Source organism: Vombatus ursinus, unplaced genomic scaffold (genome assembly GCF_900497805.2).
Source record: "Vombatus ursinus unplaced genomic scaffold, bare-nosed wombat genome assembly UNPS02014893.1, whole genome shotgun sequence".
NCBI classification, from domain to species: Eukaryota; Metazoa; Chordata; class Mammalia; order Diprotodontia; family Vombatidae; genus Vombatus; species Vombatus ursinus.
Window position 1 is genome coordinate 3,100,294 of NW_020954671.1, and position 25,731 is coordinate 3,126,024.

A 25,731-nucleotide genomic window follows, 5' to 3' on the forward strand; every position below is an offset into this window, starting at 1 on the left:
ACCAGCTTTTCCTGTTCTCATGTAATAAATTATCTGTAACTTCCATGGTTTATGTCCTCAAAAAAAGTAGGTTATCCTAGGCTATGGTTTTCCAACCTTAATTTGGACGCGGAGCAGTGTCCAAAGATATAGAATGTCCTGGCAATAAAGGAGACTCTGTAAATTTTAAGCAAAATAGAAGAAACAAATCGCTTTCCTGTTGAGAAACTTTCTGCATATAGGAAATGTTTTTTTGATACTTACATTATTTGATATTTAATATTTTAGAGGTGAAAATGTCCCCAGCATTGAAATTTTCTCCCAGGAGTTATGTTTGCATTTTGTAGAATATCAGGGTTCTAGGGAATACACTTTTTTTTTTAAGCTTTGTATATTTTCCTACTGTCATAAGAAATTATAATTATAAATGGTTTTGTATTTTATAAAAGCTTCAGAAGTATCCTGAAAAATATAGTAAAAATAAAAAGAAATAAATTTTGCAGTTTATTGCTAGGCCCATTCTTGAAGTCTTTTCAGCTTATTACTTATGACAGAGTTTTCTCCCTAATGTTGTCACCTTAAAAAACCTACACCATGGTGAAGCATTACATTAGGACTTCATGGTAAAGCATTACAATAAGACTTTCATGTAGGGTTTGTCAAATATGGAGTGTATTTTTTTCAGCAGTGGAAAAAAAGTAAATGTTTAACGTATAGAAAAATCTATAATTGAAAATTAGATTTTAAAAAGTAAAGTGGCAGCCTTAGTCATTTTATTAAAAGGCTTTGTTTTTTTACTCTTTGAGTTTTCTTTTCTTTCATCTTTAATCAGGCATGTTTATTCTATACATTTCAGATGATTTGGTAAAAAAAAAATTTACTTCTTTAACAAAAGAATTGTTTCTAAACATAATATTTATGCTATTGTGAATTAGCTTCCTCACGCTAGAATCTGGAATTAGAACTTGAAGTTCTCAGTATTTTCTTTGAAGCCCAAGTTTTTTTCACTAATGAAAAATTATGTTGATAATATTAGTATTTTTAAGACACATCAATATACATCTGTTTTAAAATTCTTGCTAATAATTTTCATATGAAAAAACACATTTTCATATGCTTGAATCTGAAAGATCTCTTGCTCTTATCACATTAAAGCCTTTGAGATCTTTGTGTTAGGTTGTTGTTTCATGATAGTAACTAGTAAGTGGAACATATTCTAATCGGATTCATTTTGGTGGACTAATAAACGTTATTGATTTGTATTTATTGATAAAAAAAACACTTTTTGGGGGTAGCTAGGTGGCGCAGTGGATAGAGCACCAGCCCTGGAGTCAGGAGGACCTGAGTTCAAATTTGGTCTCAGATAAATAACACTCCCTAGCTGTGTGAGTCACAATTGCCTCACCAAAAAAAAAAAGGAAAACACTTTTCAAGGTAATTTTAAATGAACTTTTCAAATTTAAAAATATTGTCTAATGTAGGACTATTTTGTATTTTAGATTCTTTGGTTATTAGTATAACTGAATTTTTGTTGCTTTAGACTATGTATATCCATATATAGATGTATTAAAACTTATTATTTAATTTCTTCAAAGAAATTTCAGCATTTTATATTATCTGTACCTCTTATGAAAAAAAGATTGAATGGGAATTTTAGTATCTCAGCAGAAGAGAGAAAATAGTTAATGGCCTAGAATCCTGATGCTTTACATTGAAGCGAGTGAAGGACTAGATGTTACAGTGTATTCTTGACTCTAGTGACACTAAGTGCATTTTATTTTCACTTAAACATAATTGTTTGAGATATGCATATGTAATTATGATGAGTGTATTTCTATAATGTATTTATACTGCACGAAAGCATCAATGTGAGCACCAAACTGAAAAATAAGATGTTTTCTGTTAAAATGATTTAAAATTATTACTAGATTGCATATTTATGTTTAGAAATCTAGTATATTTTGATTGAGAACATATCAAGGGGTAATATTGTGGTATGCACATCATTATATACATGTGGTCTATATTTCATACATTTTTGCTACAGTAGAAGGGATGATATTTTGAAGGTTTTTTTTTCCCCTCCAGTGGTGTTGCCACTCTGAAGCCTAAATCATTTCCTTCTCATGAAGAGTTTCGAATAGCTGAAAAGACTATGCAGCACATTGATGATGTCTTTTGTGGTCTTGGTGGAAGGAAGAAAGAGGTAAATCACATATTTCGTGTATAAACGCAAATTTGTTAATAAAAATCATTATTGGTAAAGGTAAATGATAAGAAAGTTTATAGGATGAATTATGAGTCATGGTATTGGAAAATTTTATTGGCTTTTTCTTAGTCCCTGTCCTTTTTGACTTCTGCATAATTTCATCCTCTTGACTGCTCTTTCTTCCTGAATACTCTTCTTGGTAGCTATTCTTAGAAGTTGAACTTCTCAGGGGCAGCTAGGTGGTGCAGTAGATAGAGCTCCAGCCTTGGAGTCAGGAGGACCTGAGTTCAAATCTGGCCTCAGACACTTGACACTTACTAGCTGTGTGACCCTGGGCAAGTCACTTAACCCCAATTGCCTCACCAAAAAGCAAAAAAAAAAAAGTTGAACTTCTCTACTGTCTTACTGTTCCTTCTCAGTGCCCTTTGCTGAGTTCTCATCCAGGTCCCACTTTCTTTAACCGTGGATGTTCTTGAAGGCTCTGTCTTGGGCCTTTTTCTCTTTTTGCTCTCTCACTTGGTTGAATTTGTCAGCTCCCACAAGTTCAATGACATGTAAGCAAAGGATTCCTGTGTCTGAATATTCAGCCATGTAGTCTTCTCACTTGAGCTCCAGGTCCTCATTACCAAATGACTTTTAGACATCTTGAATTGGATGTCTTGTAGGTATCTCAAACTTCAAATGCCCAAAATAGAACTCATTATCTTTTTCCCCACTCCCAATCATCCTCTCTTTCAAGCTACTGTATTACTGTTGAAGGCACCATCATCTTCACAGTAAACCAGGCATGTAACTTAAGTGCCATTGTTAAATCTTCGCTTTTTCCTCACCCAACATATAACATATTGACAAACCTTGTTTCTATCTTCACAACATCTCTCAAATATGACTCCTTTTCTCTCTACTTGTACAACCACAACCCTAGTTCAGGGCCCCATTTCTTTTTTCTTTTTTTTTCTTTTTTGCTTTTTGATGAGGCAATCAGGGTTAAGTGACTTGCCTGGGTCACACGACTAGTAAGTGTCAGGTGTCTGAAGCTGGATTTGAACCCAGGTCCTCCTGACTCCAAGGCCAGAGCTCTATCCATTGTGCCACCTAGCTGCCCTGACCCATTTCTTCTTGCCTGAACCATTGCAATAGCCTTCTTCTTCTTCATCTCTCTGCCTTAAGTTTTTCCCACGAGTAATACATTCTCTATTCAGCAGCCACAGTGATTTTTCTGAAGTAGAGATCTATCTCACCTCACCTATTCAGTAAACTTGTCTAGCTCTCTATCACTTCAGTGATCAAATATCAAGTCTTCTGTCTCGTATTTAAAGCTAACCCTAACCCTAACCCTAACTCTAACCCTAACTCTAACCCTAACCCTAACCCAAACCCTAACCCTAACCCTAACACCCTAACCCTAACCCTAACCCTAACACCCTAACCCTAACCCTAACCCTAACTCTAACCCAAACCCTAACCCTAACCCTAACACCCTAACCCTAACCCTAACCCTAACACCCTAACCCTAACCCTAACCCTAACACCCTAACCCTAACTCTAACCCTAATTCTAACCCTAACCCTAACCCAAACCCTAACCCTAACCCTAACACCCTAACCCTAACCCTAACCCTAACCTGGATCCAGGGGTGTGTAGGAGCCAGCTTATACAAGCACAAAAGAGTGAATTGTTAGATTTTCAGCGTGAGCATTTACAACTTAGAAATTCTCAAATACTACAATCAGGGCTTAATTTATTGTGGTGTTGATTGTCTTGACTTAAGAAAGTGAAAATAAACCATTGAGTTAAGTATCATCACATAATATTATAAACCTAAGAGATTATCTAGTTAGGATTTCCCAGTCCAAATTCTTGTTATTTCAGTATCTCAGTATATCTTTGATCTCATCAATGTGCTTTTCCTTCCACTGGTACAGAGGTCAACCCAATCATATCTTCTTGTTTATGTCCCATCATATAGCCTCCAAATAAAATCTACCCAACCAGCTAAAGGCAATATTGTTTTTTTGGAGATAGTAACATTCCATGATTTACCATAATACATTATCACTGAAAGAACTTTGTGCCAAGGAGCGCCAGGGGACCACTGAAAACACTGTCAAATTTCCTAAATACAGTCCAAACTAGGGGTAAGGAATCCGCTGCTTCGAGGCCACATGTGGCCCTCTAGATCCTCAAGTGTGGCCCTTTGACTGAATCTAAACTTCACAGAATAAATCCCTTTAATAAAAGGATTTGTAAAGCCTGGACTTAGTCCAAAGGCTGCACCCAAGGATCTAGGCCACAGGTTCCCCACCCCTGGTCCAAACTATTTTCTTCTTCCCTTTTAAATCTGACTAAGCCTATTTCATGGTTTGCCTCTATAGCACCTGCCCAAGATGTATATTGATAGAATGATTCAATTGGCGATCCACCTAATTGTTCATCAAATTCTAGTCAATGGATATTTTTATTTTGTTTTCTCCTGTGTGAATTATTAGGCTAAACAATGAGTGATTGTTATGCATCTTATTTGGAAGTTCTGCAGGATTACAAAGCTTGGTGTAATGATTTGATAAAGTAAAAAGTGAAATGGAAGGCCTAATGTAATTATAAAATCTTAAGTGTTATTAAAAGGTATCTTAGAGGTCATTAGTCCAACCCCTACCTGAAGCATGAAACCTTTCTATAACATCCTTGACTTGTAGATATCTAGCTTCCTGTTTGAATATCTCCAGTGATGAAGAACTCAATATCTCTTTTATTACTGCAAGTATTTACTTATTATAATGCAAGTTGGAACTATGTCTTAACAGTCACTAAATTGTTTATACTTTTTGACCCATGATATAGCTACTAGGTCTATACATCAATAATATCAAAGAAAGAGGAAAATGTGTAAAAGTACAAGTAAGTACTTGTAGTAATACTTCTGTATTGCTGGAACTAGATTTTTATGAATTTTATTTATTTATTTATTTATTTATTTATTTTTTTGGTATGGCAATCGGGGTTAAGTGACTTGCCCAGAGTCACAGCTAGTAAGTGTTATGTGTCTGAGGCTGGATTTGAACTCGGGTCCTCCTAACTCCAGGGTGGGTGCTCTATCCACAGTGCCACCTAGCTGCCCCATGAATTTTAATCTTAAATGTTTTTATTGTTGCTTGTGAATTGAGATGCAGCATGGTACATTAGAAAGAGCAGTTGCTTTTGAGGATCAGGATTTTTTTGTGACTTTGCCTGAGTCACTGAACCTCTTTGGGCCTCAAATTCTTCATCTGCAGAGTGAGAGAAGTACATTAGAAGACCTCCAAGATTCCTTCCAGTTCCAGATTTATAGTCTTGAATACCTATGGCCTAATCCTATTCTAAATTGGACACTGACATGGGAATCATTATTGTAATAGTTGTAGTCATCACCTTAATTTTAGATTAGGTGACTTAGATTATTTTTATTTAAAAAAAATAGATTTATTAATGATCCCAAACACATGATTTGTCTGGTGTCATATTAACATTTAAAAACATTATTTATGTCTTTTGTTTTTGCATCACATTCATTTCTGCATACCTCTCCGCCTTCCCTGCTCTGTGAGCTATCTCTTATAACAAAGATTAAAAAAGATAGTTAAAAAAAACCAACCGTATAGTGGTATAATGTGCTAGAACGCAGGTATATAGTTTCCTATTTCTACAGTGAGTAGGAATACAATAGGAAACAATAGAGTTGTGTTTTCTCAACTTTTTTCTGGAATCAGTGTTGGTCATAATTCCATATTGAGTCGTTTTGTTTTTCTTTCCAAGGCATCGTACGTATTGTTTTCCTTGTTTAGCTCACTTCACTTTTTTAAAAAAATAACTTTTATTTTACTTTTTTTCAATGAGCAAGTATTTATTTTCTTTCACTTTTCCTTTCCATTGGAAAAAAAACAAAAACAAATACTTTGACAGAAAAACAAATTTCCATATCGGCCATATCCAAAAATCCCATTTTGTGTCTTGAGTCTATCACTTTTCTGTCAGGAAGTGGGGTAGCATTCTTTATTTTTGGTTCCTTGAAATCATGGATGATCATAGAATTGATTAGAGGTCTTAAGACTTTCAAAATTGTTTGTCTTTATGATATTGTTATTATATGAATTGTTCTCTTGGTTCTGCTCACTTCGTTCTGCTGACTTCTTTCTGCTTCAGTTTGATTATATTGTAAGCTCCTTGAAGGCAGGGGCTGTCTTTTGCCTCTTTTTGTATTTCCAGTGCTTAGCACAGTGCCTGGGACATAATAGGTACTTAATAAATGTTTATTGATTGATTGTTTGATTCATGCATATCTTGCTAGGTTTTTCTCAGTCCACCTCTTTAATTTCTTATGGTACGAGAATATTCCATGACATTAATATCATAATTTGTTCAGCCATTCTTCAGTAGATGGGTACCCCCTTAGTTTCCATGCCACTACAGAAAGGACAGCTATAAATATTTTTATACACATAGGTATTTTTCTTCTTTCTTTGATCTCTTTGAAGAATAGGTGTAGTAGTTGTATCACTGGGTCAAAAGGTATGAATAATTTAGTGATTTTTGGGATATAATTCCAAATTACTTTCCAGGATAGCTGGACTTTGCATCAGTTCCTAATGCCCCATGCTTTTCTTAATTTTTTTTTTTTTTGCATAGAGCTGTATAGTTACAAAACACATTGCAAACATTATCCCTTATTGTCCTAAAAGCAGTAAATAAGAATACAAATGAGGTAGTATAAGTATTTTCAAGTCTTTTATGTAGTTTTTAGATAATTAAAATTGAGGAATAAATATGCAAAGGGTAACAGAGAGGCTGATGGTAGGTGTGAACAGGCAGCAGCACATTATAAAGAAGGAATTATAGAATAAAACAGTTTTAGTTGGTAATGTAACAAGCATAAGTGATAACTGATGGACTGCTTACATGTTCCATTGGTATTTTTGTTACTTCAAAACCCCAATCACATTTAGCAAACCCTTTGTATTGAACTTTAGGGGAGAACAGAAACTAGAATTGTATGGGATAATTAGATATGGATGAGTTGTGATCTGCAATGTGAAACATTCCCTTTGATGAGCTCATAGATCTGTGTGACTCTGAATTTTTCTTAGTCATCTTTCTTATGACATCATACTATTTCATTAACTTGTTTAGCCATTCCCCAATCAGTGGATGACTTACTTTGTTTCCATTTGTTCCTTAATCTGTTCATCCATTCTGGAAAACAAATTATACCTGAAAGCGTTACTGAACATTTTCTGCATATCCTTTGTCTAGTTGATACCAGTTCTAAGTCCTTCAAAGATATCAAAGGAAGAGGAAAATGACCTATATTTATAGCAGTACTTTCTGCTGTCAAAGAGCTATAAACTGAAGGAATCTTCATTAATTGAGGAATGGCTGGATGAATTATGGCATATCATTGTAATGAATTATTGTTGTGCTATAAGAAATGACAGAAAAGATGGTTTCAGAAATACTAGGGAAAACTTGTGTGAATTGATACATTATGCAGTGGGCAGAACCAAAAGAGAAATGTGAACAATAACAGTATTCTAAAAACAAACAACTTTGAAAGACCTTTTAAGAACTCTGAACAACCAGAATTCCAGAGGCCTGATGGGGAAGACTGTTCCCTACCTTCTGACAGTGTGATGAACTCAATATGCAGAAGGAGGCATATGTTTTTATTGGTGGCCAATATTAGAAGTTGTTTTGATTGACTATGCATATGTATTACAAGGATCTTTTTTTTCCTTAATGTGAGGAAAGGGAGTTTTTTTTTTTCAGTAAGTGGGAAGGAGAGAAAGTAAGAGCTTGTTAATTGAAATAAACAAAAGCAAAAAGGTGTACACAAAAGTATGCAAGGTTTTATATATTCAGTCAAGCATTTATTCATGTATTCATTTTTTATTGTAGCCAGAAGAGTCTTTGAGCACCTTTAGAGTTGATGATCTTCCACGTAGTCCAGTCCATCTTCAGTCAACCAAAACACCAAGATCTATTTTGAAAGATGCTGAAAAAATTTTAAGAAGAGTGCAAAATAATAAAAAAGTTCTTGAAGAAAACCTTGAAGCTATTATTCATGCAAAAGATGGAGCTGCCATGTATTCCTTTATTAATGCCCTGGCTACTAACCGGTAATAAAGTTGTTGATACCCTATTACTCTGCATCTCTTAGGTTCTCAATGAATCTTATCAGTTCTGCAGGCTTTGTCATATTTTCAAGCAGTGGGATTATACCACCTATGTTATTCCTTAATGGTCAGAGAAGGTTTCCTAGTCCTATTAAGATGTAAAGCTTATAAAAGACATGGAATTAGTAGTTTGCAAATGGATATACTAGTTTATTAGTTTTACTGATGAAGCCAGAATGTGGTTTTGTTTTTCTGTTAATAAGTTACTTTATCTTTGTTACATGCTTGCTTATATTAGTATGTTTTTCAATTATTTTTTCTTCATATATTTTGAGAGGGAAAATTAATAGTATCAGTTTTCTCTTATAGATGAGAAGACTGGACAGCAAGCATTAATCTAATGGAAACTATCTTTTCTTTCCTGTAGAGACATGTTGGAGAAATTTCGTATTAGAAAGACAGTGGATGAATGGATTAAAATAATCACTCAGGAAATTCAGGTATGATTAGGAAAAGCTATGAGGAATAAATGAGTTTTTTTTTTTTAAGGATAACATTGATCTCAACTTGAAGTTGATAAATACATTTATTTTGTAATTGTTTCTGTTATATACCTAATACCATGACATTATCTCTATCGTTACTTTATTCCTAATAGTAGCAAGCCTACTTTGCAATTGTAGTTGTCCTTGTATTTGGAAAATTTTGTAATGGTTTTATAATGGAAAAGGAATTGAATAATTAAGATAATTAAAGTATTTAAAAACAAAAACAACTTTAGAAACTGAGCCTTTTAAACCTTGTTTTAAACGTTGTTTATGATGCCATTATGAGGTATTTAAAATTGAGACAGTGTGGTATTACTAGTGTCAGAACTCCCAACTATTCTGGGAACTCAATGTGATAAATTAGATGATCCTTCTGAATCTTTGTTTCCTGTTGTGATTAAATTAAATAATCTCCAAACTTCCTTCTAGTCCTTAAATTCTATGAATTCTTAAAAATATCTGTATGTTTATAATGAAACTTAGTCTAACAGTGACTTGAATGTGGTCTGTAACGTCGCCCAGTGACCCAGTGGCAGTTGACGTTACTCGGCATCTGCTCTAAATCTCTTCTTCTCTCTTCTCTTCACATCCTACCTGTTCTCTCACTGCCTGCCATTATAACTATCTGTTCATTAGAAGGTTTGAGTTCATTCATCAGGAACACCTTGATGTGTCCTCTGCATTCTTAAAAACTTATCAGGATTGGCATCTGTTCTCTTCTCCTTTTCTCTGGTTACTAAGGCTAAATCCTTTATCTCTATTTTTGATCCTCTCCTGTATTCTTCAGGATCTTGTCCCAGATCCTGGTCCTTGATAAATGTTTATTAATTGATTGTATTTCTCTCTTATTTATCTTCAGTCTCTCCCTCTCCACTGGCTTCTTCCCTTTCACTTAAAAACATGTTGTTTTCCTTACTACTAAAAACTCTTTTCTTTGGCCTTTTGGTCCCATTTCTCTCCTCCTTTTCATAGCCAAATTTCTGATAAAAGTTGTCTATTCTCAGTACTTTTAGTTTTTCACTGCTCACTTACTTCTTTAATCCTTTTAAATCTGATTTATGCCCCAGGACTATACTGAAACTGCCCTCCCAAAGGCCTTGTAATTGAAATTCTCCAGTCTTTATCCTCCTTGGCTTCTTTACAACATGCACCCTTTTCTTTTAGATAATCTATCTTTTCTCAGCTTGAGAGAGATCAAATCCTTTACTGCTCCTTATTGATCACTTTTGCTTGACCTTTTCTGTGAGCTTGTCTTTGTATCTTCAGCTAGCTGTAGGACATCATCAGCTGAAGTCTACCAGCACCTTGAATTCATGTGTCCAAAACGAAGTTTTTTTTCTCTCTCTCCCCTTCTTCCCCCCATATCTGTTCTTTCTGATTTCACTGTTTCTTATAGTGGTACTACAGTTGACTTAGTCTCTTGTGTTTGAAATCAGGATGTTATCTTTGATGCTTTCCTCTATTTTACCTTTCATATACAGATGGATAGATACCATATCCTGCTGATTCTGCCTTCCCAACATCTCATAATTCCATCTATTCTTTATTCCCATTGCCACCATTTCAGTGTATAACACATTTTCTTCTACCTTGTCTATCACTGTTACCTCTTAACAGATTTTCCTCTCCTTTCTCCCTATTCCAAACAATCCTTCATATTTCTGTCAGACTAATCTTTCTTATCAAATCAGATATATGGATATCTGGTCATACCACTTCTCTTCAAATATCTTCAGTGGCTTTTATTGCCTACCAGAGTCAAACTCCTTTGCTAGACATTCAAGGCCTTCGTAGTCTGACCAAACTGTGCATGTCAGTACCTTGGTCAGTGGCACATCTCACCCTGTTGCCAGTTCATGGAATATCCTTCCTTCTTCCGTTGGCCTGTTAAATTCCTACACATTTCCTGAAACTCCCCTCAAAATCTTATCACCTCCTTTATGTAGCCTTGTTTGTCTCTTTTCTTTTCGACCTCTTAGATCACTTGGTTTCACAGCTCTCCAGTGTGCTTTTTTTTAGTAGATAAATTTCATTTTGATATACTAATCACATCTCAGTAAGCACTACACCATTAGTATCTCCCATTAAAAAAAGGTAAGCAAAGATATCTAGTAACAAGTTTTTGATCTATAGCATATGTAACTTCTTATACTTCAGGTTTACAGTTTCTTAACAGAAAGTCTTAATATTAGCCAGCTGGAATCAACATAGACTTTGATATTTGATATGGTTTATATTGTCTTTTAGAGCTGTCCTAATTTACATTCTCTTAGTCACTATGTATCTTATCCTGTTTTTGTTCTCGATCAATTCAGGCAACTCTTCTTATGTTTTGTGATGAACTTTTATGGTGTTATTTTGTATTACTGCTATCTGTGTCTCATTCTCATATTAGACTGTAGACCCCATGAGAACAGAGACCAGGTCATACCTAAACTTTTATCACCAGTGCCCTGAAAAAGTAGATACTTAGTAAGTATGAAGTGTAAATTAAAATAAAATTTATAAATAATTGACTAGTTGTTTTATTATATGATTTTTTAATTTTGAAAACAAATATTTGTTAACTTATATCATTAATGCAGGAAGAAATATTATTTTAAAACAAAATTTTAGATTTTACCATTTTAAAATTGTTTGGCTGTTTTTGTTTTTGGTTTTTTTTTTTTTCAGGATGAGTTGGGAAGAAAAGATTATGAACATAAGAAATTTGATAAGAATCGAAGGTCAAGTTTCACCAAAAAAGCCTTAAATAACCAACATCAAAAAATGAGCAAAGAAATTAAAACTAGTGCTCAAGATAAAACTATAAATAGATTTGTGTTTCCAGGAAAACATCTTCATAAGCAATTAGAAGAGAGTTATAGAAGTACATATCTAAAGAACATTCGTGCTTCAAATTTAGATAAAGACAGAAAAGAGGTAAGACTATAGTAGTTTCTGTGACTAATCATATTTGGTTTCTACAAGTTTTGTTAATATTGTTTAATATTGAATAGTTGTCTTTCAGAATATAACACTTATCTCTGAGATTTCATAATCTTAAGTCAGTAGCATCTATCTTTTTTTAGCATATAGTAATAAAATGGTGAAATTTATAATTTTTTAATTATGTTCCTTATTTTTTGTGCTTTTGCTAATTTAGCTAAGCTATAAATCCAGAGACAGTAGGAACTTTTTATTTTGTCTCCCCCTTGTCCTTGAGTCCTTTATACACCTTTAAGATTTCAAAGGATATTAATTACAGAGGAAGAACTTTTGTTTGAGAAAAAAATTGCTGGTTTTACCTCAAAGTACTTTGCTTCTCTTAAAGTAATGACTGAAAAGTAAAGAGAAATTATATGCATTGGGTGAGACAGTAGAAGGTAAAATTTTGGAATTTGAGAAAGTCCATCAAGGTTTTTGTATAAATTTATGTAAATTTTTAAAAAAATGATCTATACTAGTAGAATCCTTAATGTATAAATGTTCATACCCTTCCTTGTTGTGAACAATGATACTATAAATAACATGTGAAAACATGTAAATGTTAATAAACATATGAGAAATTGTAGTCATTAATTTAATTTATTGCTTTTTTGCTAGTACTTGATTTTTTTGTTTGTTGAATATTGAATTTTGTTTGTTGAATATTGATGCATCTTTTGTACGTTTGTCTATAAATGATGAAAACAATTATAGACCAAGTTGTATAGTGATCAGATAAACTATTATTTGTCAGAGCATGCACTTTGTACTGAATTTTTTGTTAATTGTCTCATGGAAAATAACCACATTGAACAGATTTTTAAAATGTTATGTGTGTGCTATGTGTAAAGCACTGGGCTGTGTGCTAAAAATGCAAAGGTAAGAAATACAATGGTCCTTGACATCCAGGAACTTGTTCTGCTGGGGTTAGGAAGATACAGTATCTGCCCAGTAAGTATAATGCTTGGAAAAAGTTCAGGGGAAGGAATGGAAAGATGCAGACAAAATACTATAGGAAAATTATTTAAGGTGTGATGGATCTTAATTTGGGAAGAAGATTGGTGAAGACCAAAGGCATGGCACCTGAGCCGAGCCTTGAAGGAATAAGAGGATTCAGAAATGCAGAAACATGGCAATGAGATTACGTTGGGGGAATGAGGGATAATTTCAGCAAATGTGTAGAGTGAGGTGATGGCATGTGAGATTCACAGAAGAGCTAGGAGACCAGTTTTGGTTGGAATAAGAACCGTATAAAGGAGAATAATATAAAATAAGGCTAGAAAAGTAGGTTGGAGCTAGACTGGTGGTCCCAAACGCTAGGTCCTATGGACTTCATATTTTATCCTATAGGAAGGAGGAAGGAAGGAAATAAGTAACCATTTATTAAATGCCTTCTGTGTGCCAGGTATTATGCTAAGTGCTTTACAAATATGATTTGATCCTCACAACAACCCTGGGATGTAGGTGCTATTATTATCTCCATTTTACGGTTGAGAAAACTGAGGTATCCAGAGGTTAAGTGACTTGCCTAGGGTCATTTAGTCAGTAAACATTAAGTGTCTACTATGTGTTAGGCACTGTTCTAGGCTCTGGGAATGCAAAAAGAGGGAAAAGACGGTCCTTGTCCTCAAGGAGCCCCCAATCTGATGGAAGAGACAACAAGCAAACAAGTATGTACAAACAAGCTACATATATATATGTGTGTATATATACACACACACACACACACACACATATGCATACATACACACACACGCATGCATGTACATCTCTCTCTACATACAGAATAAATAGGAAATAATTAAAAGCAATAGCATGCAAATTTAGAGGGGCTGGAAAAGGCTTCCTGTAGAAGATAATATTTCAGTTGCAATTGAAGGAAGTCACTAAGTGGAGATGAGGAGGAAGAGCATTCCAGGAATGGGGAATAGTCAGAGAAAATGTTTAGAGCTGAGAGATGGAGTGTCTTGTTTGTGAAAGAGGCCACTGTCACTGGATTGGAGAGTATGTGGCATAGAATAAGGTGTAAAAGACTAGAAAGTAGGAGGGGGCTAGGTTATGAAGGGCTTTTTTTTTTTTTTTTTGGTGAGGCAGTTAGTGGTTAAATGACTTGCCCAGGATCACACAGCTAGTAAGTGTCAAGTGGCTGAAGCCAGATTTGAACTCAGGTCTTCCTGACTCCAGGGCTGGAGCTCTATCCACTGCGCCACTTAGTTGCCCTGGCTTTTTTTTAAATTTGTATTTGAAATTGTACATTCTCTCCCTCCCTCTACCCCTTCCTCCACTCAGTGAGAGGACAAGAAATATGTTACCTGGTATACATATGAAATCATGCAATACATTTTCATGTTAGCTATATAAAAGGCTTGAACACCAAACGGGATTTTTTTTGTATTTTATCCTGGAGGCAATAATGAACCACTGGAATTTATCGAATGGGGGCATGGTGGTATGGTAGAGCCTACATTTTAGGAAAATCACTTTAGTGACTGAATGGTGAGTGGATTGGAGTGCAGAGAGATTTGAACCAGGCAGACCCACCAGCAGGCTATTGCAACAGTCTATGAGTGAAATGATGAGGACCTGCACCAGAGTGGTATCAATGCCAGAGGAGAGAAGGGGGCATATATGAGAGATGCTGCAAGGGTGAAATCAACAGGCCTTGGCAGCAGAGTGGATGAAAGTTAGTGAGAAGTTGAAGATGATAGCTAGATTGCAAATCTGAGAGACTGGGAGGTTTGTGTTGCCCTTGTCAGTAATAGCAAAATTAGGAGATGCAGAGGGTTTAGGGGGAAAGTTAATGCGTTCCTTTTTGGACATGATGAGTTTAAGATGTCTACTGGACATCCTGTTGGAGATATCTGAAAGGCAGTTGGAGATCTGACATTGGAAGTCAGCAGAGAGTTTGGAGTAGGATGGGTAGATTTGAGAATCATCAGCTTAAAGATGGTAGTTAAATCCATGTGAGCTGATGAGATCAAAATGGCCCATATTTTTATTACCAGAAGTCTCCTAATATTTTAAAGCTGCAAGTCATGGGACACAGCATTCTCTGATGAACTGAAAATGAGTATCACATTGGCAATTCCTTTGGTGGGTATGAACATGCTACATTATATAACATATAAGGAACTTTGAAGAAGAATAGTAAATAAAGGATGTCATCTGAGAAATAGAAGATTAAAAAGGAAAATGGGCTGGTTATGTGGTGAGAATTAGGTACAAAAGGTGGATAGCATGAATGTTTTGCTACTGTCTTGAAATGTCAACAAAAAGTGAGTAAGGCCCCCTTGATATTAACTGGACCTTCTGTGGCAAACGTGAGGGGATGGATATGATTATAGGTTGGCAAGATTGGGTTGCAAGCTCCATCATTGGAGGGAGCATTCAGACTGATGAGATAATAAATCCATTTCAGTATTTGAATAATATTTTATATAAATATACTTTACCCGAAGAAAATGAAAGTGCAATTTTAGATATTCCTTTCTGAGCAGTTAACTTTGGTTTTGAATGCAGGGACATCTAAAGACAACCAAAGTGGCACAAGGTAGTGACTACTTGCTACAGATTTATGGGAAACCAGTTTATCAAGGTCATCGGAGCACTCTTAAAAAAGGTCCATATCTTAGATTTAATTCACCATCTGCCAAATCCAAACCGCAGAGACCTAAAGTAATAGAACAAGTTAAAGGTAAGGAAATTTAAAAGAAAACAAATACTGGTTTTAATTTGCATAGTTTTATGTGGAACGTTGCTCTAAAGTGAAAGAATATGGTTTTCAATCCCGCCTCTGATGTTTATTGCCTTTCTGATGCTGGACAGATCGCTCACTGTCTTTGGACCTCAGTTACATCATCTGTAAAATGAGAGCGTTACAGGATGGCGTATCGGGTCCCTTTCAGTGCCATAGCTACGATCTTCTGTTGAGTGTGTTCCTGTGTGACTTTTTTCTGTTATCATTTCTAAACATTCTTTGATTTTCATTAGGATTCGTCAGTCATTAGGATGACTGAATGGACTGTAGCTATCCTGGTTCTTTTAAGATGCCTAATAAGATGGTGGGGGCAGTTGTGGAGAAAGAAGCCAAAACTTAGAGGCTTCATGGAATTATTATCAAAATTGTATTAATAAAGTGGAATCTGAGCCGTTAGTTATGACTTAAGAAGGGGGCATAGTAATTATAGCAATTCATTGTATGGACCAAATAGTGGACATTATCAGGAAAATTATTCAGAATGAAATAGAAAATAGTATCCTACTTTTGTACAAAATGAGGGTATGTCCATAGGCTTCAGTGAAATATAGAAACATATTTCTATCTCTCATCATACTTATGGATAAAATTCACTGACTTTTTCAATGAAAGTGTAGCTATCAATTAAAAAATGGTAAAAGGTGCCTTTCCTCCTTTATGTGTAATAATGGATCATGACAGTTTTCTAAATTAGAAAAATTACCTTATGATACTTTGTGTATAACTATTTTGATTAGTATTCTGCAAAGTAGATAGTTATAAATGGAAAAATTCTTTAATGTTGTGTTTCAATGAGACAATCTTAAAGAAAAATATTTTAACTAATAATTTTAATTATTTTACTATGTTTTAACATCGAGGTGGGAGGAAATACAAGTTATTTCTCTTTCCCCTCTCCCATATTTTTCCTCAACATCCCCCCCCCTTTTCTGTGCCTTAAATAAAAGTGATCCTTACCCTGAAGTAGAGTCACAGTAAGGATAATATTAATTTTCAGGAACTTATGTTATATCCTGTTGATAACAATAGAGGCAATTTGTTATATTTTATGTTTAAGGATTTGTTTAAAAATATCTATGATTGGATAGCCGCAGGATCAAGAAAGTTACCCATATATAATTGCAGTAAGCTAGTACAATTCAGAACAATGTCATAGATAAAAGACAGATCAAAGGAGATGAGAACTGTATCCAGTTTTATATTTAAGCTTTTGAATTTTCTGAAGAATTGTAAGCAATTATTTTAAAAATTATTTCCCTAAGTGTATCCCTAGTTAGGTTATTGACATCAAGACCCCTACATTCAGAAATATTCATAACAAAATTATTTGTGATAATAATATCAAAATAAAATATTCCTAATGGTTAGGGAGTGACTAAATAAAATAATGGTAGATAGATATAGTGGAATATGACCATACCATTAGGAACAACAAATATGGAGAATTCTGAGAATCGTGGTATGAAATGAGGTAAAAAGAGGTGACAGCTATGCAAATAATATCAACATGGAATGACTGCAGGTACTAGTCAAATACTTGTTCAACATTAGTACCATATTGTCTAAGTTAAAAGTCACATTGCTCCTTTTGATTAACAATCGACAAACTCAGTTTTTTGATGTATACTTTGCCAAGAGTATTTGGACATGTGTTTGGGGGATGTGTTATAATAAATCAAAAAATGAAACTTAAAAATCATATTTTTGATGAGCCTTTATTAAATTTTCTTTCTGGATATTGTCTTCAATGTTACATAGAATAGGTATGTGTAGGTTTTTATTTTTAGTAATCTTTTATTTATCAGTTTATATTGTGGTTACATGGTCTGTTTATGTATTGATCATTTTATTTTGTCTTGAGAAAAGGGAAACTTTTAAATTAACAGCATAGTATATTTCAGTGGTCATAACATTATATGATGTTTTCCATTGATGCTTGTTGCAGGTACTAAAGTAAGGTCAACAAGAACACAAACTGAGCTGGAGATAACCAGATCAGTGGGGACAAATTTGAGAAAGCCACACTCCTTTTCTTTACCTTCTCACCAGGAACAAAAATATTTGTTCAGCCCAAGCCGAGAAGTGCCTTCTGTTTCAGGAACACTTGAAGGTCATCTTATTCCAATGGCAATTCTTTTAGGTAAGGACAAATAAGAATAACAGAATATATTTTATTTTTTCCAATTAAATGTAAAAACTATTTTAAACATTTGTTTTTTAAAATTTTGAGTTTCAAATTCTCTCCCTCCCTCCCTTCTTAAAGAAAAAACATGAAAAAAATAGAGACTGAAAAATACTATGCTTCAATCTGCATTCAAACTCCATCATTTTTCCTTCTCTTGAGGTGTGGATAGCATTTTTCATCATGAGTCTTTTGGAATTGTTTTGGATTATTGTGTATTTGGATCAAGTCATTCACAATTGATCATTGTACAATATTGCTGTTACTATATATACAGTGTTCTCCTGGTTCTGCTCACTTCACTCTGCATCAGTTCATGTAAATCTTAGGTTTTTCTGAAATCATACTACTCATCATTTCTTTTAGCATAATAGTGTTCCATCACAACCCTGTTGCACAACTTGTTCAGCTACTCCCCAGTTGATGGGCACCGCCTTAATTTCCAGTTCTTTGTCACCACAAAAAGAGCTGCTATAAATATTTTGTACAAATAGGTCCTTTTCCTTTTTTTTTTTTTTTAAAATTTCTGGGCTATAGACCTAGTAGTGGTATTGCTGGGTCAAAGGGTATGCACAGATTTATAGCCCTTTGGGCATAGTTCCAAATTCCTCTCCAGATTAGTTCACAATTCCACCAATAGTATTCTCTTGATCTCACCAAATTGTTCTCCAGAATGGTTAGATCAGTTCACAATTTCACCAACAGTGCATTAGTGTCCCAGTTTTCCCACATCTTCTCCAATATTTATAATTTTCTGGTTTTGTTATGTTAGCCAGTCTGATAGATGTGAGGTGGTACCTTAGAATTGTTTTAACTTGCATTTTTCTAATCAGTAGTGAGTTAGAGCATTTTTTTCATATGACTATAGATAGCTTTGATTTCTTCATATGAAAACTGCCTGTTCGTATGCTTTGATGTTTTATTAATTGGGGAATAACTTGTATTCTTATAAATTTGACTCAGTTCTCTATTTTGAGACCTTTTTGCTAACCTAAGTTGTCTTGGGCTGCAAAGTTGTTTTGTCCCATCCTTTTGTTGGTTCTGCTACTCCGGAATTAATTTTGAGGTGTTATTTTAATGTTGTTTGCAGGGAAATTTGGGAGCACTCAGGCAAGTCACTGCCTTTTTTCTGCCATCCTGGCCCTGCCCCTCAGGACATGTTTTAAATCAAATAGGAACTTAAAGTCTTAACCACCAGCAGTAGCAGTGCATATAAATAGATTTTCTTCCACCACTAGGTGTCAGCACAGTTGATTTTTATAGTGCAATGAATATTTTTGATGTTGGCAAGAATAAAGAATGCCTTTATGCCTTTATTTATTCTGACCTTTTTTTTTTTGGCCAGTTTTTTAGTGAAGTGAAGTTCTTATATTTTAGACACTATGATTTGAATCATGATATATCCAAATCTGTCTAACAAGTTTTGTTATAATGGGTTCTATTTTATTGGCCTTTCACTAGAGCATTTCAAGTGGGCAAAGATGGCATTTCCAAAACTAGACTACTCAACTGTATCGTGAATATAATATATACTTTTTTCCTTATATGTCTTCCTCATTCTTTTCCTTCCTCTATAATACTGTATTTCACTGCATAATCATCACCACCGCATAATCATTGCAACCACATAATCATTGCCCCCGTTTTTTTTTTCAGTCCAAAAAATCCTTTATAACCTTTCATAGTGTAATCATTGCATGGTATAGTTCTGTTTGTCATGCTGCTTAAAAGGTAAACGGAAAAGCAACGTATTCACCAGTGGCAGATACACATTTATCTCTTGCTCATTGTGAGCCTAGAATTCTCAGCACATGCACATTGTCAATATTCAGTTTTAACATATGTTCACAAATGTTCTGTACATCCTAATCTTGCACCAAAGACAGTTTAGTAATAAAAGATTTTTAAGTAACACTGGTGCGTTTTAAAGAAGCTTCACATAATAGTCACACCTTACTTTTTTGCCAAAAAATTTGTCATAAAATCTACAGCAATTATGCGATGAAATACAGTACCTTCTCCTCTAATGTCCATCTGTAGATTCTGCCTGTTTATTAAAGTCTAGCTTATGTGTTACCTCTTCCATGAAACTTTATCTAATCCACCTAGCCAGAATGTGATTTTTCTGAATTTATCTACTGCTTTTTTGTACCTTTTTTTTTCCCCAGGTTGGATTTTCAACTTTTATTTTTATCTTTTGTTTCTATATCACCTGTATTTCCCAAGTGTATCCTTTCCTCTTTCTACCTCTGTTATTATATTTGCCATTCATTGTCTTTTTTGTGATTATTTGTTTTGTTTGTTTATCATATTTTCCCTACTAGATTGTGTAGTGGGAAAAGAATTCTTTACCTATGCCTAAAATCTGCCTTACTGGCTTTTGCATTTATGTTATTGTTTTATGTTCTTTATGCTGACAATAGATTGATCAGTACCGTTATTATCTTTTGGATCTATTGATCTAGCTCTCTGATAGGAGCCCAAATTAGACTTTGTGTGGTCTCAAAGTCAAGGTCACTTTATTGCAAAATTGAAATGGCAAAGGTAGCAATCTTCCTGATCCCAGGCTAGGCTTGAACAATCACATCATAATCCTTGATTCAAGGAACAGTTCCATGTTGCTGGATGGCAGATGGCTTCTCAGAACTGTAGTCATATGTACCACTAAAAATAGGTTCTGAGAGGCTCGTATCATCAGCTTTTATCACAGTCTCATTCCACTTACTCATTGAATTTTACTAGCCATCTAGTCTAACCCATTGCTTACCAAAGAACCACCACCTCCTCCCCTGCCTCACACAGCATCCCCAACAAATGGTTCTACAGCCTTTCTGCTTGAAAATCTCTAATGAAGGGAAGCCCACTACTTCTTGAAGCAGCCTGTTCCACTTTTGGATAGCTCTAATGTTAGGAAGGTTTTACTTTGATAAATAAAGTAATTGAGGAATGTGATTTATTGAACAAGTGGAGATATGGATATATTTTTTATTGTGTAATGTACCACAAAGCAAGGACACAGTAAGGAAATTGGAGTTTGGGAAACAGAAGTGGTGTTTTCAAATTGAAAATTCACAGGAAAGTGATAGCTCTGCAGGTTGTTCAGAAAAGGATTTGACAAAATTATTTTGCTTCTGATATTTTTGTCTGGGGGTTAATTTCAGTGCTTCTATCCAGAGAATCTGAAAATAACAGTTCTATCATACTTTAGTCACTATTTCTTAATGAGAATTCTTGCAATATCAGTGACAGTAACATTAGACTGAGCAGAATGCTTTGTTCGTGAATCATTTGAATATAGTTGAGTTTATTATTCTCCACCCTTCTTTCCATCATGGTTTTTTGTGATTGAAGATAATAGAAGGTAGGGGTATTCATCCAGGTATTTTATTATGTTAACTTAACTTCAGCTAGTAGCTCTGAAGATTCAGATGGCTATGCAAGTGTGAGCTGAAATATCAGCTTTTCCCAGGGAATACTTCATCCTACATCTCTAAGGCACATTTCTCTTTCTTATTGTCCTCATGTTGCTCTTCTTTTCCTCCACACTTCCCTTCCAGGCTCAAGCACCAGTCTGGCTTAGACTCTTTTATTGTTTACCTCTCATTATAATGTCTCTGGTATAGTCCTGCCACATACACAATTCAGACTTCAGTTGGGAGGAAGTCCTTATCTATTTTCTTTGTAACATATTTTCAGCACTTGCATATTGATGACTTAGTTCATTCTTTGCTAATCTTTGCTTACAGTCATCCCCTCTCTAATCTTTAATCTCTTCGATTTACTGTCTCATTTAACTCTACCATCCCTTTAAACTATTGTCCAATATCTTTCTTCTCTTTCACTACTAAACTCCTAGAAAATACTTGTACCTTCACTTACTCAACTTCCAGTCACTTCTCAACTCTTTGCCGTATGGCTTTCATCCCTCAACGGAAAATACTTTGTTCAAAGTTACTCTCCTCATTGCCAAATCTTAGCCTATTCTCGGTCATCTTTTTTGACCACTCTCTAATATTTTAACATTGTTGTGCACTCTCTTCTCTGGGAGTCATTGCCCTGTTTGGTCTTAGTTTACCTTCTACCTGCCTAACTGCTCCTTTTCAGTTTGCTTTGTGAATTTGTCATTTATATTATACCTCCAACAATGGGTATGCCCCAAGACTCTGTCCTGGACCCTCATTTCTTTTCTGTCTGTACTCAGTGATTTCGTTAGCTCCAGTAGATTAATTTGTTTACCCTAGACAGATGCCTGCCCAGTCAGCATATCCAACTACATTTTCTCTCCAGTTTCTTTTTTTTAATTAATTTTTTTTTTTAGTTTTCAGCATTCACTTCCATAAACTTTTGAGTTTTAACTTTTCTACCCTTCCCTCCTTTCCCTCTCCCCTCCCCAAGATGGCATGCATTCTGATACAGGCTCTACATATACATTCATATTAAACATATTTTCTCATTAGCCATGTTGTAAAGAAGAATTAGAACCAATGGGAGGAAACACAAGAAAGAAGAAACAAAACAAAACAACAACAAAAAAGAGAGCAAATGCTATGCTTCCATCTGCATTCAGACTCCGTAGTTCTTTCTCTGGTTGTGGATAGCAATTTCCATCATGACCTTTTGGAGCTATCTTAGATTCTCGTATTGCTGTGAAGAGCCAAGTCTATCAAAGTCAGTCATCCCCTAATGTGGCTGTTACTATGTACAGTGTTTTCCTGGTTCTGCTCACTTCACTCAGCATCAGTTCATATAAGTCTTTCCAGGTTTTTCTGAAGTCCACCTGCTCATCATTTCTTATAGCACAATAATATTTCATTACATTCATATACCATAACTTGTTCAGCCATTCCCCAGTTGATGGTCAGCCCCTCAATTTCCAATTCTTTGTCACCACAAAAAAAGCTGCTATAAATATTTTTGTACATGTGGATCCTTTTCCTATTTTTGTGATCTCTTCGGGATACAGACTTGGGAGTGGTATTGCTGGGTCAAAGGATATGCACAGTTTTATAACCCTTTGGGCATAGTTCCAAATTATTCTTCAGAATGGTTGGATCAGTTCACAACTCCACCAGCAATGCATTAGTGTTCCAATTTTCCCGCATCTTCTCCCAACATTTATCATTTTCCTGTTTTGTCATGTTAGCCAATCTAATAGGTGTGATGTGGTACCTCAGAGTTGTTTTGATTTGCATTTCTCTAATCAGTAGTGATTTAGAGCATTTTTTTCGTATGATTATGGCTTTAATTTCTTCATCTGAAAACTGCCTGTTCATATCCTTTGACTCTTTATCAATTGGGGTTCTCTCCAATTTCAAAACACTGCCTGCCTCCTAACTATGTCAAACTGCCCGTTCCATATGTATTTCAGAGGCAACATGCCTAAAACAAAATTTATTATCTTTTTCCAAAACATACTTTTCTTTGTTCTTTCCCTTCTTTTCCTCTAGGGCACCATCCTTCCAGTCATGCAGATTTACAGCCTTGGAATATTTAGAAACTTTTCACTTTCCCTTGCCCCACATATTCAGTTATCTAATCGTGTTGATTCTACTCCCAGAATCTACATTTCTCATAACTGTCTAATCGTCTCCACTTGCAGTAGCCAGGACTTTAGTTCAGGCCCTTTTCATGTCTCTCCTGGAGCACTGCCATAGCCCCGTAATTGGTCTTCTTGCTCCAAGCCCTCCCCAACCCATTTTGATGCACAAATCCTAACTCTGTCCTTCCAAAGCATGGGTCTGACCAAATTATTCCTCTGCTCAGTAAACACAAATATAACCTGCATTATTTGGCATTGAAAGCCCTTCATAATCTGGTTCAAACCTGCTATTTCAGACTTAAAAAAAATTATCCTTTTCCTAGACTATGGTTCTCTGAACTAGTCTATTTGCTGTTCCTTACACACGACCTTATGTCGTCTATCTCTGTGTCGTGGAAGGACATGTGGTCCTTCCCTGGCCAAAATGCACTTTGTCATCATTTCCACTAGCCCCTTTCAGTGTTTAGGATTAAATTCATACCATCTTCATGAAACCTTTCCTGATTCTCTCTAGTGTCAGAGCCTCCTCACCTCAGCCCCACTCCTGAATTACCTTTTGGTTACTTTGTATGTATTTATTTTGTGTCACCTTATGTGTGTGCGTGTTTCTTCTGCTTGAGAACAGGAACAGTTTCATTTTTGGCTTTGTACCCTCAGCACCTGTGCCTAGGCACATAGAAAACACTTAATAAATGCTTTTGAATTGACTTTGTTTATACTGGTTTGGCATTCCTGTGATATTTACATTTTAAAAAATTAATATCTTTAATTTTATATCACCATCATTTCTGACTGTATCTCTTTACCTTCTTATTTCCAGAAAACTACCCCTTGTAACAAAAATTTTTAAAACAATGAATGGGGTGTGTGTGTGTTGAGAAGCAGTTATGAAAAAACTAATTGTCACATCAGCCAACCAAATGTGATATGATATGCATTGTATGAAGGTGCATTTTCTCAACTCTTACCCTCGGTCATTATAATTACAGAGTGTTCAGTTTCCTTTTTTTTTTTTTTAAATTATGTGATATTTATTGTGTCTGTTGGTTTTCTTTAATTCTATATGACTTTGTATCTCTCTTCACATACTTCCTCTGAATTCTTAATGTTCACTATTCCCTAAGGCATAGTAATATTCCTTTATATACCAAATTTTGTATAGCCATTCTCCGAACAGTCATTTATTTTGTTTCCAATTCTTTGCTTCCTTTGGTGATCTTTGGAGACCCTCTAATGCTTGATAAATTCTCTTGTATTTGTTCTCTCTCCCGTTTCCTTTATATTCTTGATATAACATGATTATAGTAATGTATTTAGAAAATAAAACTAGCAGATTTATTATGGATATCAAAGATTATGAAGTACCTTTACTTCCAGGGTGCCTAAACCAGTCTCTTTCAGTGCTTCCTTACCCTTAGCCAATTTCCATAATTTAATTTCTTTTTAAACTTATTTAGGACAGACCCAAAGCAATAGTGATTCTGTGCCATCTGCTGAAGTAATTACAGAAAAACCACACCTTGTAACAGTAACTACTTCTATTCCTCCATCCACTCAAACTAAACGAACTGGACCAAAGAAACCCAACACAGCAGTTATAGAGGTGACGTCAGAAAAAAAGGATCCTCCTCAGCTTTCTATACAGGTATAAAAATGATAAAATGAAGAGAGAAACATTTTAACTAAATGTCATAATATTAGTATTTAATGGATTACTGTGTTGTTGAGAAACATTGTTCTTTAATGATGAGAATTCCTTAGTAATGTGAGATAAATGTAGCATTCATGTGTGAAAGTACTATTGGCCTACATCAAAAAGACATGTGCTTTGTGTTTGTTTTTCTAATGATTGTGATGGCTTCACCCCTTTCATGAACATATATTTTGCGTCCCTCTTCTGCCTAGTAGCTTGCATTCGTGAAGTGACAGAAATTGCACTCCAGCCTGAACAGTCATGAGAATGGAGTTTAGTCTAAGTTATTTCATCTATATAGGATTAAAAGGGGCAGCCACGGTTTTATTTACATTGTAAGCACCTGAGCCTCCCCACCACATGATAACTTTGTCTTTGTGTTGCTAGTTTTTTGAGGCTGTATGTTTCTTTTAAAAGGCAACTTTTTTCATTGATTTAATTACTTAAATGCTTATTGAGCATTTATGAGACACACAGTTTTGTGAAAGATATGGGGCTAGGTGGACGTGGTGGATCATAGAAGGAATATGAGACAGAGTTCTTTTCCACAAGGTTCTGGTTTTAGCTCTTATGAAACCAAGAGCCAAACCGAGAACCAAGTTTCAAGTATTTTTGCTTAAGTTGCCAGAATTAAACCTCGGTCATTATACCATATGTAGAAAAAAATGGGCTCAGACTCTACACCTGTTTTGTTATCAGGTAATAGACTGT

The 25,731-nt window shown here is 35.0% G+C and overlaps 1 protein-coding gene across 4 annotated transcripts in view; it reads left to right on the top strand.

The window, feature by feature from the left end:
• The window catches only part of KIAA0586 (KIAA0586 ortholog), a 117,916-nt gene that overhangs the window by 32,964 nt on the left and 59,221 nt on the right, over positions 1 to 25,731 (top strand). For all 4 annotated transcript variants that reach the window (XM_027842903.1, XM_027842905.1, XM_027842904.1 and 1 more), the window contains 7 exons: positions 2,068 to 2,185; positions 8,117 to 8,337; positions 8,762 to 8,834; positions 11,556 to 11,804; positions 15,369 to 15,543; positions 17,552 to 17,746; positions 24,785 to 24,972. In XM_027842903.1, coding sequence (XP_027698704.1) covers positions 2,068 to 2,185; positions 8,117 to 8,337; positions 8,762 to 8,834; positions 11,556 to 11,804; positions 15,369 to 15,543; positions 17,552 to 17,746; positions 24,785 to 24,972 — 1,219 coding nt within the window. The remainder of the gene's footprint in view (positions 1 to 2,067; positions 2,186 to 8,116; positions 8,338 to 8,761; positions 8,835 to 11,555; positions 11,805 to 15,368; positions 15,544 to 17,551; positions 17,747 to 24,784; positions 24,973 to 25,731) is intronic.